This window comes from Sparus aurata, chromosome 5 (genome assembly GCF_900880675.1).
Source record: "Sparus aurata chromosome 5, fSpaAur1.1, whole genome shotgun sequence".
NCBI lineage: Eukaryota > Metazoa > Chordata > Actinopteri > Spariformes > Sparidae > Sparus > Sparus aurata.
Window position 1 is genome coordinate 1,821,402 of NC_044191.1, and position 18,784 is coordinate 1,840,185.

Genomic DNA, 18,784 nt, shown 5'->3' on the forward strand with positions numbered 1-18,784 from the left:
CAACAGGCTGAAACACACTTTTGTGTTTATTTTAATGATAACTCACTGTGAAAAACACACTGGAGTGTGCTGAGCAACAGGTCAGGGACAAACACATCCCACACAGCATTAAGCTCTGTACCCTCTGCCTCGTAATCCCTCGGTAAGCCCAGTAACACTGAATAGGCTATCATCACATCAGTTTCTATAATCACTTTACCTCTATATAGAAGAGTCAGAGATGGACTGAAAAAATGGAGGACAGCCAATGTACTTGCATAACGTTCACATTTATTTGGTTTCAAGTCCTAACACATTCTAAACATGCTTTCAACACGTAACGGATCACATTCTTCACAGGTAGTTAAAGTAACAAGAGCAGACAAGAGATTTTGGAAGATAAAAACAAAGGCGTTTCAATTGTCTGTCAAAGGTGATGAGTGTGTAAATCTGTTTCTTCCCTGAGATATGTTGAGATTCTTCTACTCTTTCTTCTACTCGCACCAAACTCTTCTCATCTTGTGCTCCTGTACAACAGGGTTCTAACAGCGGTAAGGGATTCCTGAAAGAAAGATGAGATCTGGAGGGTTTAACTCCTAACGTTAGTTGCTGCAATTTATTAAAAGCGTACTATAACCCTGTGCTCCGGATCTCACCTTTTTCATTCCAGTGTTACAGTACTTAGGTTGGACACGTGTTGGTTTGCCTGCATTGACCTTTCATAGGAAACTACTGAGTGACTCCTTCATGAGCTGGGTAAAATGGATGTTTGCACAATTTAAACATTTAATGGATGTTTAAAATGACCATTTGGGGTAAAACCCACTGTTAGTTCTGGTTTTCACTTCCAAATAAGTTGGTCAAACTGTGCATCCCGAGATCTCTGCAATAATGTCACACTGAGTAATATGTATCATAACTTTTAGGCAGGAAAAGTATGCAAATGATAACTACCTCTAAAGGCAGAACTGTTTCCCTATTGTAGGAGTCATGACGCAGGTGGCTTCTGTTCAAACGCCATACGGGTCCAACCCCAGTGATTACTCTGCAGTCGTCTGTCGGTGGTTGAGTGAGCTGGGGCATGTAAACACAAGGAAATGTCAGTTTGACATTCTTTGATCGATAATCGATCACAAGCTGCATTAACAGAGTCAGATAATGATAGCAGTCCCATTGGTACCACTACATGTTACCTTGAAGCATTACCAATGAACTACAATCATGGAGCACAACAGCGCAAACACACTGGTATGTCATGATGAGGCGAGTATAGTGTACACAGCAAACAGCCATTCACAAGATAACAAGACATACTCGGCAAAGGTCAACACAGAAAAATAAAGCACTGGCTAACTGCAGCAAGAATGCATTATGTGAATGCTTAATCACTATGCTGACACCGTCATTCTTTCATCTTTGGTAGTCACGATAACAGGGCAGAAGTAATAATGACAGATGACACTACTTTAACACGAAATACAGCAAAAGAAGAGAAAGAGGATCTCTGAAATGAGAAATTAAGAGTGTCTGGCCTGTAGCATGCTTTTGAGCTGGAGGTCAGAGACAGTAAAAGCTGCTGACAGCAGGCAAGTGTGAGGTAGAGAGGATCATGAGGCAACAAGTTTACACATTAAAAAAAAAAAGAAAGAAAACAGTTATCAGCCCTTGTTATAAATCTGAGAGGTCATTGAGGGAAATAAAGAGAAACAAAACAACAGAACATTGGTGCAATGAAACCAATAAATAAGACAAAAATCACCTATTTTAAAGCAACATGATGACATATAAAGAGGTAGTTTCAGTACAGAAATTGCAAATGACATATCCCTTGTCTGCAAAAGAAAAAAAATACAAATACAGAAAATATAAAGAACACTTCTTAGCATGTGTATCAAAAATATGAAAGTTCCGATGTCAGAGCAGTAGCAGCAAGGTAGCTGAGGTGAGTTTTTAGTTATTGTTGATGAGCTGAGGTGGGTATTGATATCATTCGCTGCTACATTAAAAGAAAAATCCCCCTTCAGATCCTCTACCACTGTCAGATCTCAGCGGTCTGTGATGTTCAATGCATTCCTGGAGTTACTTTGAGATGAAGTGAGTTTGTGGTAGGCCATCCTGAACCTCTCTTCTGCTTCTGCTGAGATTAGAAGCGTTTTCCAGACAGACATCGGTGCAAAAAGGCAGCTTTTGAGAAATGCCCTTGCTCTTTACATTCTGAAACTAACACTTGACAGCGCATATAATGTAGAAATATTGTTCTGGGGGAAAAATCTACAGTGACACTTAATTGTAGCTGTTTCTCAGCAGTGGTAAAGGATTTTAGGAGCAGTTTTCATTCATAGATAAATCACATCACTCAGACTTTTGTTAAATAAAAGTACATATCCCTGAGATTATGTGGTTTAAAAGGTCACTTCACCAAAATTGAAACAAAACAAAACAACACAACACACCCCACATTTTCTCACTTGCCTTACTCAGCTATGCAGACAATTATGATGATTTTTTCTGCTGAGATTATGATGGTGAATTCTATTCACCTCCCTTGGGTTGAGGGGGGACAGATATCTTAAAACCTGAAAAATGAAAAACAAACTCAAAACTATCTGAATGGCTAGGTATCAGTAGAGGTAAGAGAGAAAAAATATTGTATGTCTTTTATCATTAAGATGAAATTGCCCTTTTGACCGCCGAAGCCTCTGTGATGATTGATGCACATTTTAGGATATGGATTGAGACGATATTATGCACACACCTATCTTAGCTGCTCTGAGAGTCCTGGTGGTAGAACATTTGTATATTCATATCCATTCAAGTTTGGAACCACAGATGGCTCAAAAACATCACATTTGAACTGTAAAATGATTCAAAATAATATGTAAAAGGCTCCAAGATATCAGTACTGTCCATATAAAATGTGACTGACAACTCCTGAGTAATGCTTTGTTTTCATGAACCACTGTGGACAAGGGGAATGAGTTATTAATAATGCCAAAAAAAAGGTCAAGAATTCATTCAACGTTTATAAAATGATAGTGGTTGTCTTTACTCCCCCACCCCCACCCCCACCCCAAAAAGAAAAAAAGACAATGAATATGTGAAAAACAACAATAACCCAAAACATTCACAATAACTACAAAAGGTACATGAAAATTTATAAAAATCAAAAGAGAAAAAGAGACTAACTGGAATTTGAAAGAGGGACACTGCATTGGACTGTTGGTGTTGTTAAGGCTGCACACAGAGAGGTGGATGGAAACAGGAGAGAGAAGCTGTGACATTTTGATGATGCCTCTCGCTCCGTCCATCCCTAATGCCAAGAGAAAAATCCACCCTGCATGTCTCACCATCAAACCACATCCACTTTCGCTGAATAAGGGTGGGGGTGGTAGGTTGGGCTGGGGACCTTGGCGGAAATAAAGTGGAAAAGAAAAACACTTTTCTACAGAGGACCTACAATGTCCTGGAATCTACATCTACTAATATTACAAGTACATCAGTGTGGTCACTGAGGAACTCCTGAATGCAATACATAACACTCACTTTACCCTGTTTAGATCCAGGTCGGCAGGGACCTGAGAGAGAGGAACACACTGGGTGGGGCAGTGGCCGCGTTCAAGGGTCAAGGTCTCCGAACCTCACCGTTGTGTGCAAAAAAGAGAGTCGTTGCGAGGACTGCATTTTGTCTGCATTTCAAATTGTTCGTACATCATGAGATGAAAACTTGAGGAATCCAAGGAGACACTTCAAGTGGTCTGACATGATCATCTCATACTTCAAAAATAAAGACCATTTTTTTTAAACAATGTGCATATCTGTCAAATAGGGTATGCAAGCTGGAGGTATGTCACCTTAATTCTCTAAACCTAGCCTTGATCCATTGACACATGAGCCAGATCAATCACACTGAATCCACTGCTAGCCAGGTTAAAGTGATAATCTGCTGACTGTGTGTGAGCCAGTTGATGAAATAAAGTTCCTTTGTTGGTCTCTGGGCCAACTTGACCCTGCAAAACACTGATCTGGATCAGGTCCAATTAAAACTGCTAATGGTCTTGGGTCTGTGCAAAATTGTGATTGGACCTGACAAGACCTGAAACAGTTCCTGTAAAACTGATATAAACTGGTCACAATGGAACCGCTGAATGGACCAAGTGGTTTAAATGTGGATAAGCAAACTGAAGCTAGCACTCTACACCAGCTCCAAATGAACTGGAGGCCACAAACACAGAGTGATAAAGGTGGAAAAAAATGAGACTTAGAAAGACAGTTGATTGATGAGTCTCATTCCCGATATTGACGCTTTAGTTTGGTAGGTCAGGCAGGCCACTGACTGAAAGCATCAGCATTTGACAATATGAGAAAGAGATTCAACAATCAACCAGCTTACATACTGCACTTTTAAGCGCTTTTTCTCAACTCTGCTTCATTTGGCTCATGTTCAAACCTGGATCGTCTTCAATTCCATTTTGTTTCTGGTATATCACTTTGGTAACACTTTATAATAACCATCATTAATTGAAAGTATACTTTAATTAAACCTTGGTTAATAGTTATTTCACTGTTAAAAAAAACACTGAAATGCTTTATAAACCATGTTCTAACCAACTGTTTATTGTACATTAGCAACTAATGTTTAAAATACGGTTCAGAAATGTGTAGTTCTTCTGTAAACATAATTTGGATGGCCATTACAAAGTTGCAACTAATGTTTATAAAGCCGTACATGTGCTTAATAACTGGTTTATAAAGTATTCGGATGTTCACAGTCCAACAACTATTATAGTTTTATTATCTATACATTTATCCTTTTTGAGGATGGTTATTATAAAGCTTGTATTTCTTTGATCGATCAAAAGATATACTGTATTGCTGTTCAAAACGTCAAGTGTTGTGTTTCTGATTTTGAGTTTGTTCTGTATAAATGGAAGAATGCAAGATTTCCTGCAGACCACCCTTTAACCAAACAGCCAGTACCATGGACCTTGGATTTAGGTGACAGTGTGTTGAAAGGCTACAATGCATCTAGTTCCTGGCACTAAAGGCAGCAGTGCCCAAGAAACTAATCATCAGATGAGAAGCAGAGGGAAAAACAAAGACTGGGGGTCACATCTGCTCTGTGCATACATGTGTGCACCAGAATGTGCACATGTTTAGCAGCTTTTTTGAATGAAATCCAGCAACATACTTGTCTGTCCAGCAGAGGGTTCTCCCTCTGACACAGATTGATTCATTTCTTATCCTGATCCTTCATTGATAAGAAATCTTTTTTGTGGAGCTATCAGCTTCCTACCCATCAATGGGTGTTTGAGAAAAGCATTGCATAACACTTTGGTCAAAAAAGAAAAACATTAACACTAAAATCAGCAAACATAGCTATCCTCCCCTTTCCCTGCAATAAAGCCTTACATCCCCAGTCTATGATTGTAAAAAATACCCGTATGCTCCTTTTTCAATGAAGATCCCACAGATCCAACAGTCACCTTAACTCATGGAATGTTACATTGACAAGACCGCCTCCCATAAGCAGAATGTCTGAGAGACCATGCAGATAAAGTAGCTCAGTTTTGCTAATTCATTTTGCATTTTCAGTGCATTAAAACACTGTTTTTCAATCTTTGATTCATGCAGCTCTTGAGAACATTCAGTCTCTGATTGAGGTGCAAAAAGCAGCCGCAGGGATTTGGTTTTAGACTGGGCAACTCTTCATTTAACAACAAGAAAAGGTACCTGAAAATAGCAACAACATCTTCCTGAGGTAGTCTCAAAACACTCGTCAAGTGTCTATCCGCCCCCATCTGAATAAAATAAACTCTTTTAAAGTCTAGCTCTAACAATAGCAACACTGACACATTGAGCAAACTGGATACACACTTGTAAACTCCAAAGACCAATGCATCTATGAGCATTTGTTTTGTACAGAAGCATGTGCACAGTGTAAATCAGCATACATTCAGCTCTGTCGTGTAATAAATATATAAAGAAAAAAGTTACAAAAACAAACTAGCTGCTTGTCACATTCACAAGAGGGGAGACCAGTCCCTTGACTCGGGGGGTCGTGGGGGTCTAGTTTCCAGAGGAGGTGGTCACACAGGGCGACTGGCCCGTCCTGTAGCTGGTTAGGCTGGATTTGCAGGAGTGCAAGACTGCTTTGAACAAGAGAGGGAGCTGCTCCAGAGGGACATTCACCAGCTTCCCTGCAAACAAACACAACATGCAGCACTTTAGCCTCAGGATTAGCTTATCTTAGTATCTCTTTATTGGAAGTTTTCTACTCTGCTATTCCATTAGTGTTCATCTCATGAGTCGTGTCAAACACACAACTCTGCTGTTTTCAGTAATCCTGTTCCCACTGAGCTGCTGGAGGGGTTCACTGTGAAACCAGTGCAGGAAGTGTCTGTTTAGTTTTACAGTAACTCAACACACACAAAAAACCGTTGTCCACAACACAACAGAAAAATGTTGGATTTCACCAAAAATATAGTGCCCAATGCACTACTCAGTACTTAGAGGCCTTACCTGCAATGCAGCGGATCTCAGGGAGACACATCATGATCTCAGGGAAGCGTTTGGGCTGGTGCGGGTACTTGTATTCAGTGTAGTCCTGACACACATACCAGTAGCGCTTGTTCAACTGCTCAAGCTGGGAGGTGTTGGACAGGCCTCTGATATCTGTAGCAATACAAATAAAAAGACAGAGTCATGTGGTGAATACAGGAAGAGCCGAGAACAGCTTGGACTAATAATAGAAGAGGTTGTGTTGTTACCTTGGTTAAGGAAGTTGATGGCTTTCATACAGGCATACTCCTCGTTACTGATCTTCAACTGGTGAAACTTGCGAAACAGGTATATCAACCTCTCCATAACCTCCATGCCATCCTCACTGAAGCTGAGGAATCAGACACAGACTTTTCAAATACACTGGACAAAAAGTTCTGGTATATAACACATAATGCATAATGATATAATAAAGGATATCTCTAGAGGTAAATAGTTAAAGTTTTAGTAGGTTTCCTGCCCTCATGTTCCCATTAAATCTACTGTGATGAAATAAAAAAGCACTTAAAAAAAATAATAAAATCCCTACATCCCCATTATCTTAAGATTCTATGCTTCAGTGGACAAGACACAAAGTAGGGAGGGAATACGTCAGATCTCATAGTCTTTAACAAACGTCTTGCTGATCCCACAGCTTTTTAAAAGAAAGATTCACAAAGTTTAATTCCACTCATCAGACCTTAATTCCCTGTCTCTCTGGCTCTCACACTCCCTATCTCTCTCGCACACTTCAGCGCTGCCACAGTAAATCAGATATGCACTCCTAAACTACAGGCAAATTGACCAGAGCAAGAGAACAGCACTGTATATTAGGAGAATGGGTGTCATGAGGTCAGATAACTCTGCTTGGATTCACACAGAGCCAAACCCCCACACATCATTTTCTCCCTAGAAAGGGACACGCATGTATTTCACTTGCCAGACGGTGCTAGCCACAGCTCTGTCCTGAGGAGTCCTCCCATGCACGGACCACTGCACTGGCCCTCATCCAACAACAACCCTTTCCCCTCTGTCATAGGGGAAAATATCAAAACCTTTTGGAGATACTGAACTGATGAGTTGAATGTCTCGCCTTTGCAGAGGACTGTTGTTGCAATGGGGAACATTTAATTCCTAATATCGCTGAATTCTTAGTGAAATATTGAATTGGGGAGGCTGCTGGAGGCAATGCGTAATGTCTTTCTGTTAATGGTGTGATAGCTTCAGGTAGGAGGTAGTATGAGTCACTGTAGGTGAGATATGACCAACCCATATGAGTGACGGTAACTTCTTCACTCATTCATCAGATATCTAAATACAGACGTTGGACCCAACTATGTGGCTAGCTACCTCACTGCTGTACTAATATCTGGTAGCTTATGTTTGTCAGCAAGCAAACACCTGCTTTAAAACAGTAACACTTCACACGTTTGCCAACTTAGGGATAACAAAACAAGCTCTATACAATATAGACAAACAATATTAAAATATAAGTTCTGTTTTGGTATCCACCGACAGCTGAGAGAAATGTCAGTCTTTTAAGCTAAATGCTATTCTACAGCTAGCCGCTAACTTTGTCTCCTGTTTGATATCGGGCAGTTGCTGTGGTTTTATCAGGGCTTTTTCACTAAAATCAGCTGGGAATTAGGAAAAGGGAAATAAGGCTGTTGAATCTGAATCAATTAAATACTTATAAATAACAAATCATAGTTTGGTGGCCCATTTCTTTTTGTTTAGCTGTGCTAACTATATAGTCACATTTAAAAGATAATTCAAGTTTTTTTTTTGTCATTATTTTGGTCATCATCTATCCCAAACTCAAAAATAATACCCAAGCTGCTTTCAAATGGGCAATTAAACAGTAACTCTTAGCAAACTCTCTTGACCTCTCTTTCCACTTACCCCTGCAGCTCATCGTCTGACGGGGTGTACTTGGCGGTGATGTTTGCCAGGTCTCCAAATATCTGGGCGCTGTAGATGGTGAGGCAGGAGAGAAGGATGAGCTCCTGCCAGGTGGAACTGAGCAGGCAGGTGTAGTCCTCTATGGACAGCTCACAGAAGAACGGCAGCTTCTTGATCCAGGAGATCTGACGGAAGAGCAGTTCGTCTGCCAGGCGACACAGCAGGGCAAACAGCTCCACCTGTGTCACTTTGTACCTGGGACACACAATGGGACAAAGGATTAGGCTGTGGAATCAAAATTCACCTCCATACCACTTCCATTCTATGCAAGCAAAGGGGCATTCAAAGCACCAAGTCTATTAGTCATTTAACAAAAAAGTAAAATATTTATGGAGAAGCTCTACATTAAAACACTACAAAAAAATAAATAAATAAAATGCCTTTCCATGAGACAGGATAGAGAGGAGGTGCGGTCATTAAGCCTCTTCTGTTATGATGGTTTGTACCACTAGATGGCTCCCGTTTCCTGACCTGCCCTGTCACATGATCGTTAATGAACTGGCTGTATATCATGCACATTCAGGAAAATCATTTTGACACTTAATTCAAATCATACATTGAGCCCAGCCTGCAGTCTGCATGGCTCTAAGCCTATTGTCTTAAGCTGAATGCGGGCTGAGTCACTGACAGAAACAAGTGGACAGACTAAATTCAAAGATCCTCTGTGCAACATATTCAGTATTATTTATCAGAACATTTAGCAGAATTTAGCAGAATCTTAGAGAAAGTCAATGCTGAGTGATTTGAAGCATTTTTGTAAATGAAATAAACAGATCCCTTTTATCTAAAAGAAACTCGAGTTGTTTCAAGTCAGTGCTAGAAGTTTCTTTTTAATGGGCTAAAACCCACTGGTTTAGTCTTTGAATCACTATCCACATGATGAAAGGACAACCTTAGGCTTCCTTTCAGTACACACTGTCTTTACTGGGGAGGTGCATGGTTTGAGCTTTATCCGGAGAATGGGTATGGGTATGTAGTTTCTTGCATGTGTATTGACTCACCCATCTTCTATGAGCATAGGGGTAGCCAGGGGGGCCAGATCTTCAGCAGCCACCAGCTGCAGCACCAGTGGGTGGGACTGTGGGTAGAGGCTGCGGGGCTGCGGGGCCAGCAGGCCCGACTGGGCAGCATAGCTGAACAGGTGAGGTAGGAGCTGGTAGTGTGTGGACATGGAGGTGTTGATATACTGGTCCCTGAGGGCTGCCGTGTAGCCATTCATTTCCACAGAGCGACTGAGGGCACATTAAGGTCAAGGGTTACACACACTTTCTCATAGAGACCGCGGTAGAATATAACTAAATACATGTTGCTGATCATACTTACATATTTCTACTTGAGTAATTTTCAAATGCAGGGCTTTTACGAGTATTTTCACAATGTAGTACTTATACTTTTACTGAAGTAAGAGATAAGAAAAGGTCTTCAACCACTGCATAAAGGGAAGTAGTCTTACATTTCAGGACAAATAACTGTTTACCATTGGCCAAGATCATTAATAAATAGTCAGTGTACAGATATTAAAGTTAAGTTAATAGTTATTTCACTATTAACAAATGATGACATGCTTTATAAACCTTTTTCAAGCAGTTGTTAAGGTTTCTTAACATCCATTGCAACTTAATAATGGCCATCCAGGTAAAGTTTAACCGGTGAACTACACAGTATTTATGAACAATTACAAAATATTATTGGAATCAACTGCAACTTTACAATAAACAATTGATTAATGGTTTATAATGCACCCCTATGTTTAGAGTGAATTAACTATTAACTAAAGTTAAATTAACAATATATTTACCTTCTCTTAATGAAGACTATTGTTCCGTATTACCATAGATTCATGCGTTTTATATCTGTGTGCCCAGTACAGGTTAGAGATGAGTAGATTCTGTCCTCTCTGTACTGGACATACAATAGTTTCCTTCAGCCTTCATAACCTTTCACCTTTATCTAAGGAGGCGTGTTGCGCTCCATTCTCTTTTCTATTAAAAATCGTTGTAATTTTTGAGAAACTTGCAGACAAAACTGCAGTTTATTTTGTACCTACATACCAAAGCCCACGCTGCATAGGCTGTTATGTTGTTCATTTCTGCTCAGATTTAATTTGATAAAACAAGTATGCCTCTGAATCGCTAGCAGGCTGCATGGCTGTAGAGATAAACCTAATGTTTATACGAAGTGAGACTAAAATAAATACTGTCATGCAAGTACCTAGACAATATTTGTCCTTGATGAGTGCAGATAGACAATCTGCTTGTCTCCATACCAAGAAAAGCAGATAGTGCAGTGAGCCCTTTGTGTTTGCTATCATCGCCAAGCCTGAGGAGCTACATATTCAAGCATTCTTCAGCTGATGAATACCTTTACTAAAGTCTGGGTGAGATGGGAATGAGGTGTTAGACTGTCATGGCCAGCTCATTATCTCAATGGTGCGCCCCACCATGGCGCAGTGCTGAGGAGGAGACGAGATGAACAACTCACTTGGATGACAGAGTGGAGGCAGGTGATGGCTGGTTGCCCTCCGAGGCTCCGTTGCTGGGAGAGCTGTGGTCGCTGTCGCCATTGTTGCCCCAGGTGTGCTCCGGGGCGTCCTCCTTGAACTCCTGCCCTGACATGATCCGCTCTATCTCCTCCTCTGTGATCTAAAACATGCATAAAGAGGGTTTTTGGGTTTAATGGAGCTTGCAGTACATCGTCATGTTACAAAAAGCAGTGTCTCAGTTCAATTGATTAGCATCGACAAGCACTGCGCTGCTTTTCAGTGCAATGCTGAGGAGCAAGGACACAGTCATACAATGAAACAGGGAGCTAGGGAGAGAAAGAAAGAAAGCAGGCAAACAGGTATGTGCCTGTGTATGCGTTTGTGTGTGTGTGTGTGTGTGTGTGTGTGTGTGTGTGTGTGTATTTGATTGGCTGATACACGCACACTTAAAATAATAAAATTTTTGTAGGTCTGCACAGGGAGAACACAGACAAAAGACATTTTGAAAGGCATTAGCATGCCAGAAAATATGGGGTCTTCTATCTGTGGCAGGGGTCAACTCTCTTTCATTTCTATCAATTCTGCACATACATTTTAACAGCAATTCATTCCATATTAATGACAGAGAGGTCCTTCTTTCATTAGGGCTTAGAAATAAAGCTCTCTTTAAATGGGAGCGGGCATGTCAGCTTTTATTTTTACTTGCTGAATTGAGGCGGAATGAATTGACCACATCCTTCCTCTGAATAGTGGCAGAGGATTGTGGTACTTAGCCTCATGTCACACATTTTCCTGACCATTTGTTCTCTCATGCAGTGTTTATAAAGAAGCCAGCACTGAATAGGGAATAATTACCAGATACACAATTATACTGATGATACAACAAGGTCAGGGCTCACTGTCATTATATGCTTCACAAGTATTCCTACACACTCAAACTCGGTGTTATTTAAGTGATTTGTTTGGGTTAACACTGGGATTGAGCCAGGATAATATGAATTGTGACTGTAAGCTGGCAGAGGGTCAGTGTATGTCACAAAAACAACATTCCGGTGATTAATGAAAAAACAAATTGGAAAGTCTGTGATTTACCTGAACAGGCCCAATGCTTTTGTTCCTCCCTCCTGGCATGCCATCCTCTCTGATTGCTACATGACAAAAAGGAAGAGGAAACATCTAAATCTTCATGTGGTCTATGAACATGACATGATCCATAATTAGTATCACAGTATCATAGCTCTATCTAGTGGCTGAAACAAACCACACAGTGCTTTTCTTCACATCATTTATTTCTACGTGGGGATTTTTCTCATTTATAACATGTTTCCTGTTTCTGTTGGCAGACAAATATGATTTGTTTCCGCTGTCTTGGAATGGTTTGTAAAAAATCTATTTCACGTGTCAAGACAAGCTTGCTTTAATCTAAGTTTTTGGAGAACAATCATATAAAATGAGGCCAAAAACTTGCGATTTTCATCCACTAGGGGGTGTTGTATGCTTATGGAAGTGGACCTATCATCCAGCATGAGAGCAAACTGTACCTCCAGTCTGCTTACTATACACTGGTACAGTATGTGTGAGTGAGCACTGCAGAGAACTGTGTGTAGAACTGATGTATTTGAGCCTTCATCAGGACTTAGAGCAGGCCAGAGCCGGAAAACAACGGCAGCCGTTTCTTAATATATTATCAGCTGAATAAAATGTTTGGATGAGAACAATCGGAGAGGTGCAATGCTGTAAAATTAAACCATGATTAAATTATTATCTTTATTGACAGACTCGAGGTCCAGGTATAAAAAAACACACACAATAAACAGACAAACATAAGATTACACATACATTACACATGTGTGCTCAATGGTTAAAAAACATAAACATGTTGGTTCCAATATTTCCAAAAGCTGGAGAAATATAAATAAACTATGTCTAGCACTCATTTAAGTGTGTTAGATGAGAGAAAATCCAATGCTAGGGTTCAGGTAGCTTCCTTCCAAGAAACTGGCAGCGCAAGAATCACTCTTGACATGTGCCATGTTTAAGTAACAAGTACTCTGATTTGGTCTAGTTTTAGAGGGCAACTCAAGAGACAGATGTTCATGTGCTACAAACAATGGATGACATATTATAGGAGTTTTTGTTGTTGTATCACTGTGAGATTTGTATCTATTTATTCATCTTTCAAAAAATGGTTCCTGTTTATCTTCTACATAAATGTTTTATTTCCTAGGTTTAACACATTACTTTTGAACATAAAAAGGAGATTTATACCTACAAAATACTTCACATTCATGGAGAGGAGTTCATGCAGAGTGATGAAAGTTTACTGCAGAGAGACATCTTAACCTTTTGGCAGATATGTCCCCGTGATGTGGTCACACTTTACCTTTGCGATTCATCCCCATTTGCAGACACTTGAGCAGGCGGCAGTACTGGCAACGGTTACGCTGCTTGCGTGACATCTCGCAGTTCTTGTCGCGGCTGCAGCGGTATACACGCTTGTTGCAGATGCTGCGCTTGAAGAAGCCCTTGCAGCCCTCACAGGAGATGATGCCATAGTGCAGGCCTGTGGCGCGATCTCCACAGATAAGGCAAGTACGCTGGTCAGCTGGATCATCTGCAGAGGAAAGGAAAACATTTTTCAAAAAGGTAGCATTTAGAACCATTTCCACCAACTTCTTGGCATTAATTCATCCACTGTGAAAAAAAATTGTGGGTGCAAAATCCTTGCTGAAGGCACAAGTTTTTAATTGAGATCATGGGGGCGGTTGGGGCTTAAGCACTAGCCAGGCGTTGGCTAATCCAAAGGAGTCTTAAGCTCTAACTCTCATTATGTGAAAGTGGAGGTGTAACAGGCAGCAGGTTGGGGAGCAGAGAATTCCTGAGTATGTTTTATTCAGCAGTTGTGATGAGAGGAAACAGCGAGCTAAAACGACACGACTGATTTGTTTACAGTCTCTCCTTTCTCTTTACAAACAGGTATCGCATGAAGAGGCCTCCACCAAGGAAGACCTCATTTTCGAACAAAGCCAAATGAGCGGACCAGCATGAACACACACCTTCTGCAAATTGCTCAAAACTGTGAAAAGTTAGGACATGAATAAGTGAGGGTGGTGATTTGGAACACATGTGAAGGGATATTTAGGGGCGCGGGGTAGGGGCTCACGGCAAGTAAGTTGTGTGGAACAGCATGTCCTGAACAAAGTACAGTTCAAAATAGCAGTAGGTTTTATAATTATAATTATGAATGATGTGATGTAGGTTTGAAAGACCAGGAAAGAATGAGACATTAAGCCTGCAAGAAAAGAAATTAGCTGACCCTGACACAAATATTTGAATGATGCTGGAGGTATGGGAGAGCATGAGACAAGGTGGAGAGAGGATCAAAGACAGAAGGATCTTACTGAGGACCTTCCCTGTGAAGCTACTTTACTCATCATGAAGGTACTCTCAAACTGTAAAGACAGCAATCTGAGAGAGCTGTTGAAAATCTTCTCTTAATCCTCCATCTACCTCCAGGCCACATAATCAAAGTCACTGAGGAAGCGGAGAATTAAGTCAGAGCGCCTTCTCTGCTGTCCACAGCGTTAAGCTTTGCAGCACGCACACACACACACACGCACACACACAGAGCAGATGGGGTGGACTCCATGGTTACACAGAACAGGACAGCCTGTAGCAGGAATGTGGCCGGCTGCTGATCTGTACAATCAACTGGGATCCACTTTATCTGTACGAGATAGAGGTTTGACTGATACAACATGTTGTCAGATATGACGGAGGGTCCGCCTTACTATGAAGGACTGTATTTTTCTTCATTTCCACTAGCCATTTAGCTTTGTATTGTTTTCTTCTGCAGTCATTTATTTGTTCACTTCATCAGTGACACATCAAACCAACTGATGTGCCTCATGTCGCCTGTGTGTTAGCCAAAGAACTGTACTTGAACGTACTGCACAAAACTACAGCTGACAGCCATACACATGAGAGCAAATAACTCTCCAAAACATAGCACCAGTCAATCTCCATCATACTTCATTCACAAAAGAGAAACTGGAAGACTCGAGGCGGCGGATATTCAAACCATTGTTATGATAGTGAAGTGTTTTTGACAGCACTAATGTTGCAGATGGCACTGGAAAACAGGGGAGGTAGAAAGAGGGAGAAGCAACCCTAAGGGCTAAGGGCTTTACCTTTTTTTGAGTTTTTCTTCTTGTGTACTGATTTGCTTTGTAGAGCAGCCAATCACAGTGGTTTTGATACAGCAGCTATGCATCACCTGGAGAGAGTAAAGCCTCAAAGGCTCTGTTTCACTAGTAAAGACACTGGGCCTCATTCATGAACCGTTCTTACGAACAAATTTGTTCTCAAGTCCCACTTACGAAGATTTTACGAAGATTGTGGCATTCATGAATTTTTTCTTATCTAGGATTTTTTCTTAGGCAAGAACAAATCCTACGAACACTCAGGAGTACTCTTACGCACATTTCAGTGCCGAAATGTTGGCATGGTTGTGTTTTCTTCTCTTGTGTAGTTCAATAAAATGCAATATTACAGTGATAATTCTGTCATATTCATTTATCTATTCATTTCATATTTTTGGTAATTTACAAAGAATTTAAATTCTAAAATAAATTAAATGTGCCAATGATTTAAGATAAATCAAGTAAATTGGAAACATGCCATCAATTAGTAACCCCCCCACCCTATTTATACGTGGCATTTCTCCATCCAAGGCCCACAAAACAATGGCATATATATTGCTCCTGCGGCTTTCATCAATGTAAGAACACAGCTGCGAACAATTCTGAGGCTTACGAACGAGTTGGTGAATCTGACGTAGGGTTTTCTTAAGGAACCTCTTAAGAACAACTTAAGAAACAATCTAAGAAGATTCTTAAGAAGATATTGGTGAATGAGGCCCATTGTTTAGAGTGGACTCCTCATCCTCTACAGTCAGCCCATCAATCATTAACAGTTTTTTTCTTACCCCCTGTACTTGATACATAGAAAATTGAACACTCATAACTTGATTTTTCTGTTCAGGTGACCACTGACGGCAACATTCTGTGTTTATGTTAACGCCTCCTGTAGATATCGGATCACAGGCTGAAGAGGGGACAGGACAACTAGTTGTTGGCTGGTGAAAATAACTGTAATGTTCTATTAAAGAAAGGATGCAGTCAAGGATGCAACACGATGTACTGTATGTGGACATCAGCACGTGTGCTTTCTTAAAGAGGTTGCGCTGTGTGGCAACAAATAGATAATGAAGCAGACAAAAAGGTCGGAGGCTGCTGTCCAGTGGGTTAATGCTGCCTGCTGAGCCGGGAGATTACCCTGGATATCTGATTAATGTAAGACTCTTGTGTAATGCAACAAACTGCACTAAACACAGGTGAGACCTTTACCCTCCTATGGGAGTCTGTGGTTGAAAGCCAATCACGGAGGCAGACAATGAAGCTTCCTGCATGGCCCAATGTGTAGAGCACTGACTGTACTATGGGTTTCAACTCCTGCTGCTGCATCTTTCTTCACTTGATGTGCCAAGGGAGGATTCATTGCATTTGGTACTCCTAAATTCAGCTGATTCAGTTGAATCACAGTATAGGACTGCTACTGTCGCACATGAGAGATAAAGACTAACACAGTGCTAGTTTACCATTGCTCCAGATTCTGGATTGATTTCGACATGCTGCCTTTGTACAAGTTTTTTTATGCTCCAACTAAAGTTTTACACTGCTGTTTATTTTTTTGTATAAAACTTAATCTAATCAATCTGCTGAATAATCTAATTCATTCAATCTAGTCATTCCTGTTAATGGACTCGTCACACTTATGATGTTGAAGCTGGTGAATGTTTGGTATTTTTCTTTGATAAATTAAGGAAGACACTACAGGTGAATAAAGTGACATTTTTAACAGATGTCACTATCAACACTTCCCAGTTGATTACTTACATTAAGGCTAAAGATTTGCAAACATATCAAGAACAGAAATGTTGAACACTGGATAATGCCAGGTTCAAAACTGTTTTATTTTGTTGACATATTAGAGTCAAGGTTTTTATTAAGGAAATGTTGGATATCTCAGTTTATCACTACATAACTCATAAAAAGATTCTGTAAAGAGCCATAGAAAATCAATTTTTAGCCATCTTCTATGGAATAAAATGTTATATTCTAAAGGCTATGAATGAAACCCTTCTGTAAAAACCTTCAGAATATAGATAGGAATATAACTGAATAGTTTAGTGTATATAAGTGCTACTCAAGAGTCAGAGAAAAGGCCTTCATAGGATTGTAAAATTCCCCTCAAAAATGGTGAATAGGGTAACACCGTGGACTAATAGATATCTCCATTACACGTCCACAACTGATTATATAAATCAAGGCTTTTATTTTTTTGTATTACAAGTTTTCTGATAACTTTCCAGTAAACATGCACTAATTAACATTAAGGCCCAGACCATAAATCTGTACTTAAAAACTAAATGTGTATTTTAGATGTTTTCTTCCCAGAAAGAAGACATGTATGGAAGCCAAAAAGTCTCTCAAAACTGACCACTGCATGACAAGATGGTGTCTCTCATTAAACAACTATCAGAATTGTTGTTGATTTCTTTTTAACCACTAATCTTTGTAGCACTACTTGATTAACAGATAACTGTGAGCAGTCACACTCAGCTTAACTTCTGGATTTGGAGTTTTGTGACTGGAATAACTTCAATGAGGGCAGCAAGTAGCCAACTGATATTCAAGATTAAAACAACCCTTGGGAAATCGATGGCTAATGCTACATGCATGTGGTGTGTGGTGTACCATCATGTCACACACGCACGCACGCACACACACGCGCGCACACACACACACACACACGCACACACACACACACACACACACACACCAAACAGATGACACTGTTTAGTGTTTACTTCTGGGACATGACTGGAAGAAACCTGATATTGTGGCTGTTGTCGATGGTTGACCGAGTCACCCATCACTGATTAAAAGGTGCAATGTTGTGACAATAAACAGGCCAAAGTAACATCATCTTTAATATTTAAATTAGGCAGATTAAGCTTTTTGTGTGTATATGATTTAAAGGACCAGCTCATCAGAGGCATGTGACTGAGCTGAGAGCTAATCCTCCCAGAGAGAGGGGGTTTTCATAGTGGGCTGCAAGGTTCATGTACTAAAGGTAATTAGAGGGAGGTGGGGGGCTGATGGCATAAAGCCTCTTCTAGATAATGAATGGTGAATAAAGGACTTCTAAAGCCTGGAGAGAGATTACCATTTAAATGGTGTGAGGTTTAAATTTGCTGCATGTAGAAGACTGCAGGGCCAGCCATACTGTACTGAGACAATGAGGCATCACATGGTGAAGCCATCCTGGGATTAGAATTCAACTATTTTGTCGATTTACTCTATAAGGCACAGAGGTTAAAATGTCTATGAGGGGAAGTCAAAAAACAGCCAGTTCTCTCCAAGAGCACACAGTGTGATTGCTTTCATTTAAAAAAAATAATATAGGCTACATAATTAGGGGTACAGCTACTGATTGTCCTTATTGACTAATCAGCTGATCAGATGATATATATGTTTAAATTCTAATAAAAAATTTAAAAAATGATATATTTCTATTTCTGACAGCTATTTATATATTTTTCCAAACTGAGAGGTATATTTTCAAACTCAAATCACCATGATGATTAAGTGACCATCACTGCAGTCACTTCCTGGCCACATCTTGTGGTTAATTTTTACCATGGTGATCCTTTTACAGATCAAGATATACAGTGACACACTGTCATCTGACCTCCCTGAC

General features: G+C 40.2%; 1 protein-coding gene across 2 annotated transcripts in view; it reads right to left on the minus strand.

The window, feature by feature from the left end:
* Positions 1 to 248: 248 nt before the first annotated feature.
* The window catches only part of nr6a1a (nuclear receptor subfamily 6, group A, member 1a), a 91,137-nt gene continuing 72,601 nt past the window's right edge, over positions 249 to 18,784 (minus strand). For both annotated transcript variants that reach the window (XM_030417935.1, XM_030417936.1), the window contains 8 exons: positions 13,344 to 13,574; positions 12,053 to 12,108; positions 10,960 to 11,120; positions 9,480 to 9,710; positions 8,419 to 8,673; positions 6,747 to 6,868; positions 6,499 to 6,651; positions 249 to 6,176 (listed from right to left, as the gene is read on the minus strand). In XM_030417935.1, the coding sequence (XP_030273795.1) occupies positions 6,046 to 6,176; positions 6,499 to 6,651; positions 6,747 to 6,868; positions 8,419 to 8,673; positions 9,480 to 9,710; positions 10,960 to 11,120; positions 12,053 to 12,108; positions 13,344 to 13,574 (1,340 nt within the window). In that variant the 3' untranslated portion in view covers positions 249 to 6,045. The remainder of the gene's footprint in view (positions 6,177 to 6,498; positions 6,652 to 6,746; positions 6,869 to 8,418; positions 8,674 to 9,479; positions 9,711 to 10,959; positions 11,121 to 12,052; positions 12,109 to 13,343; positions 13,575 to 18,784) is intronic.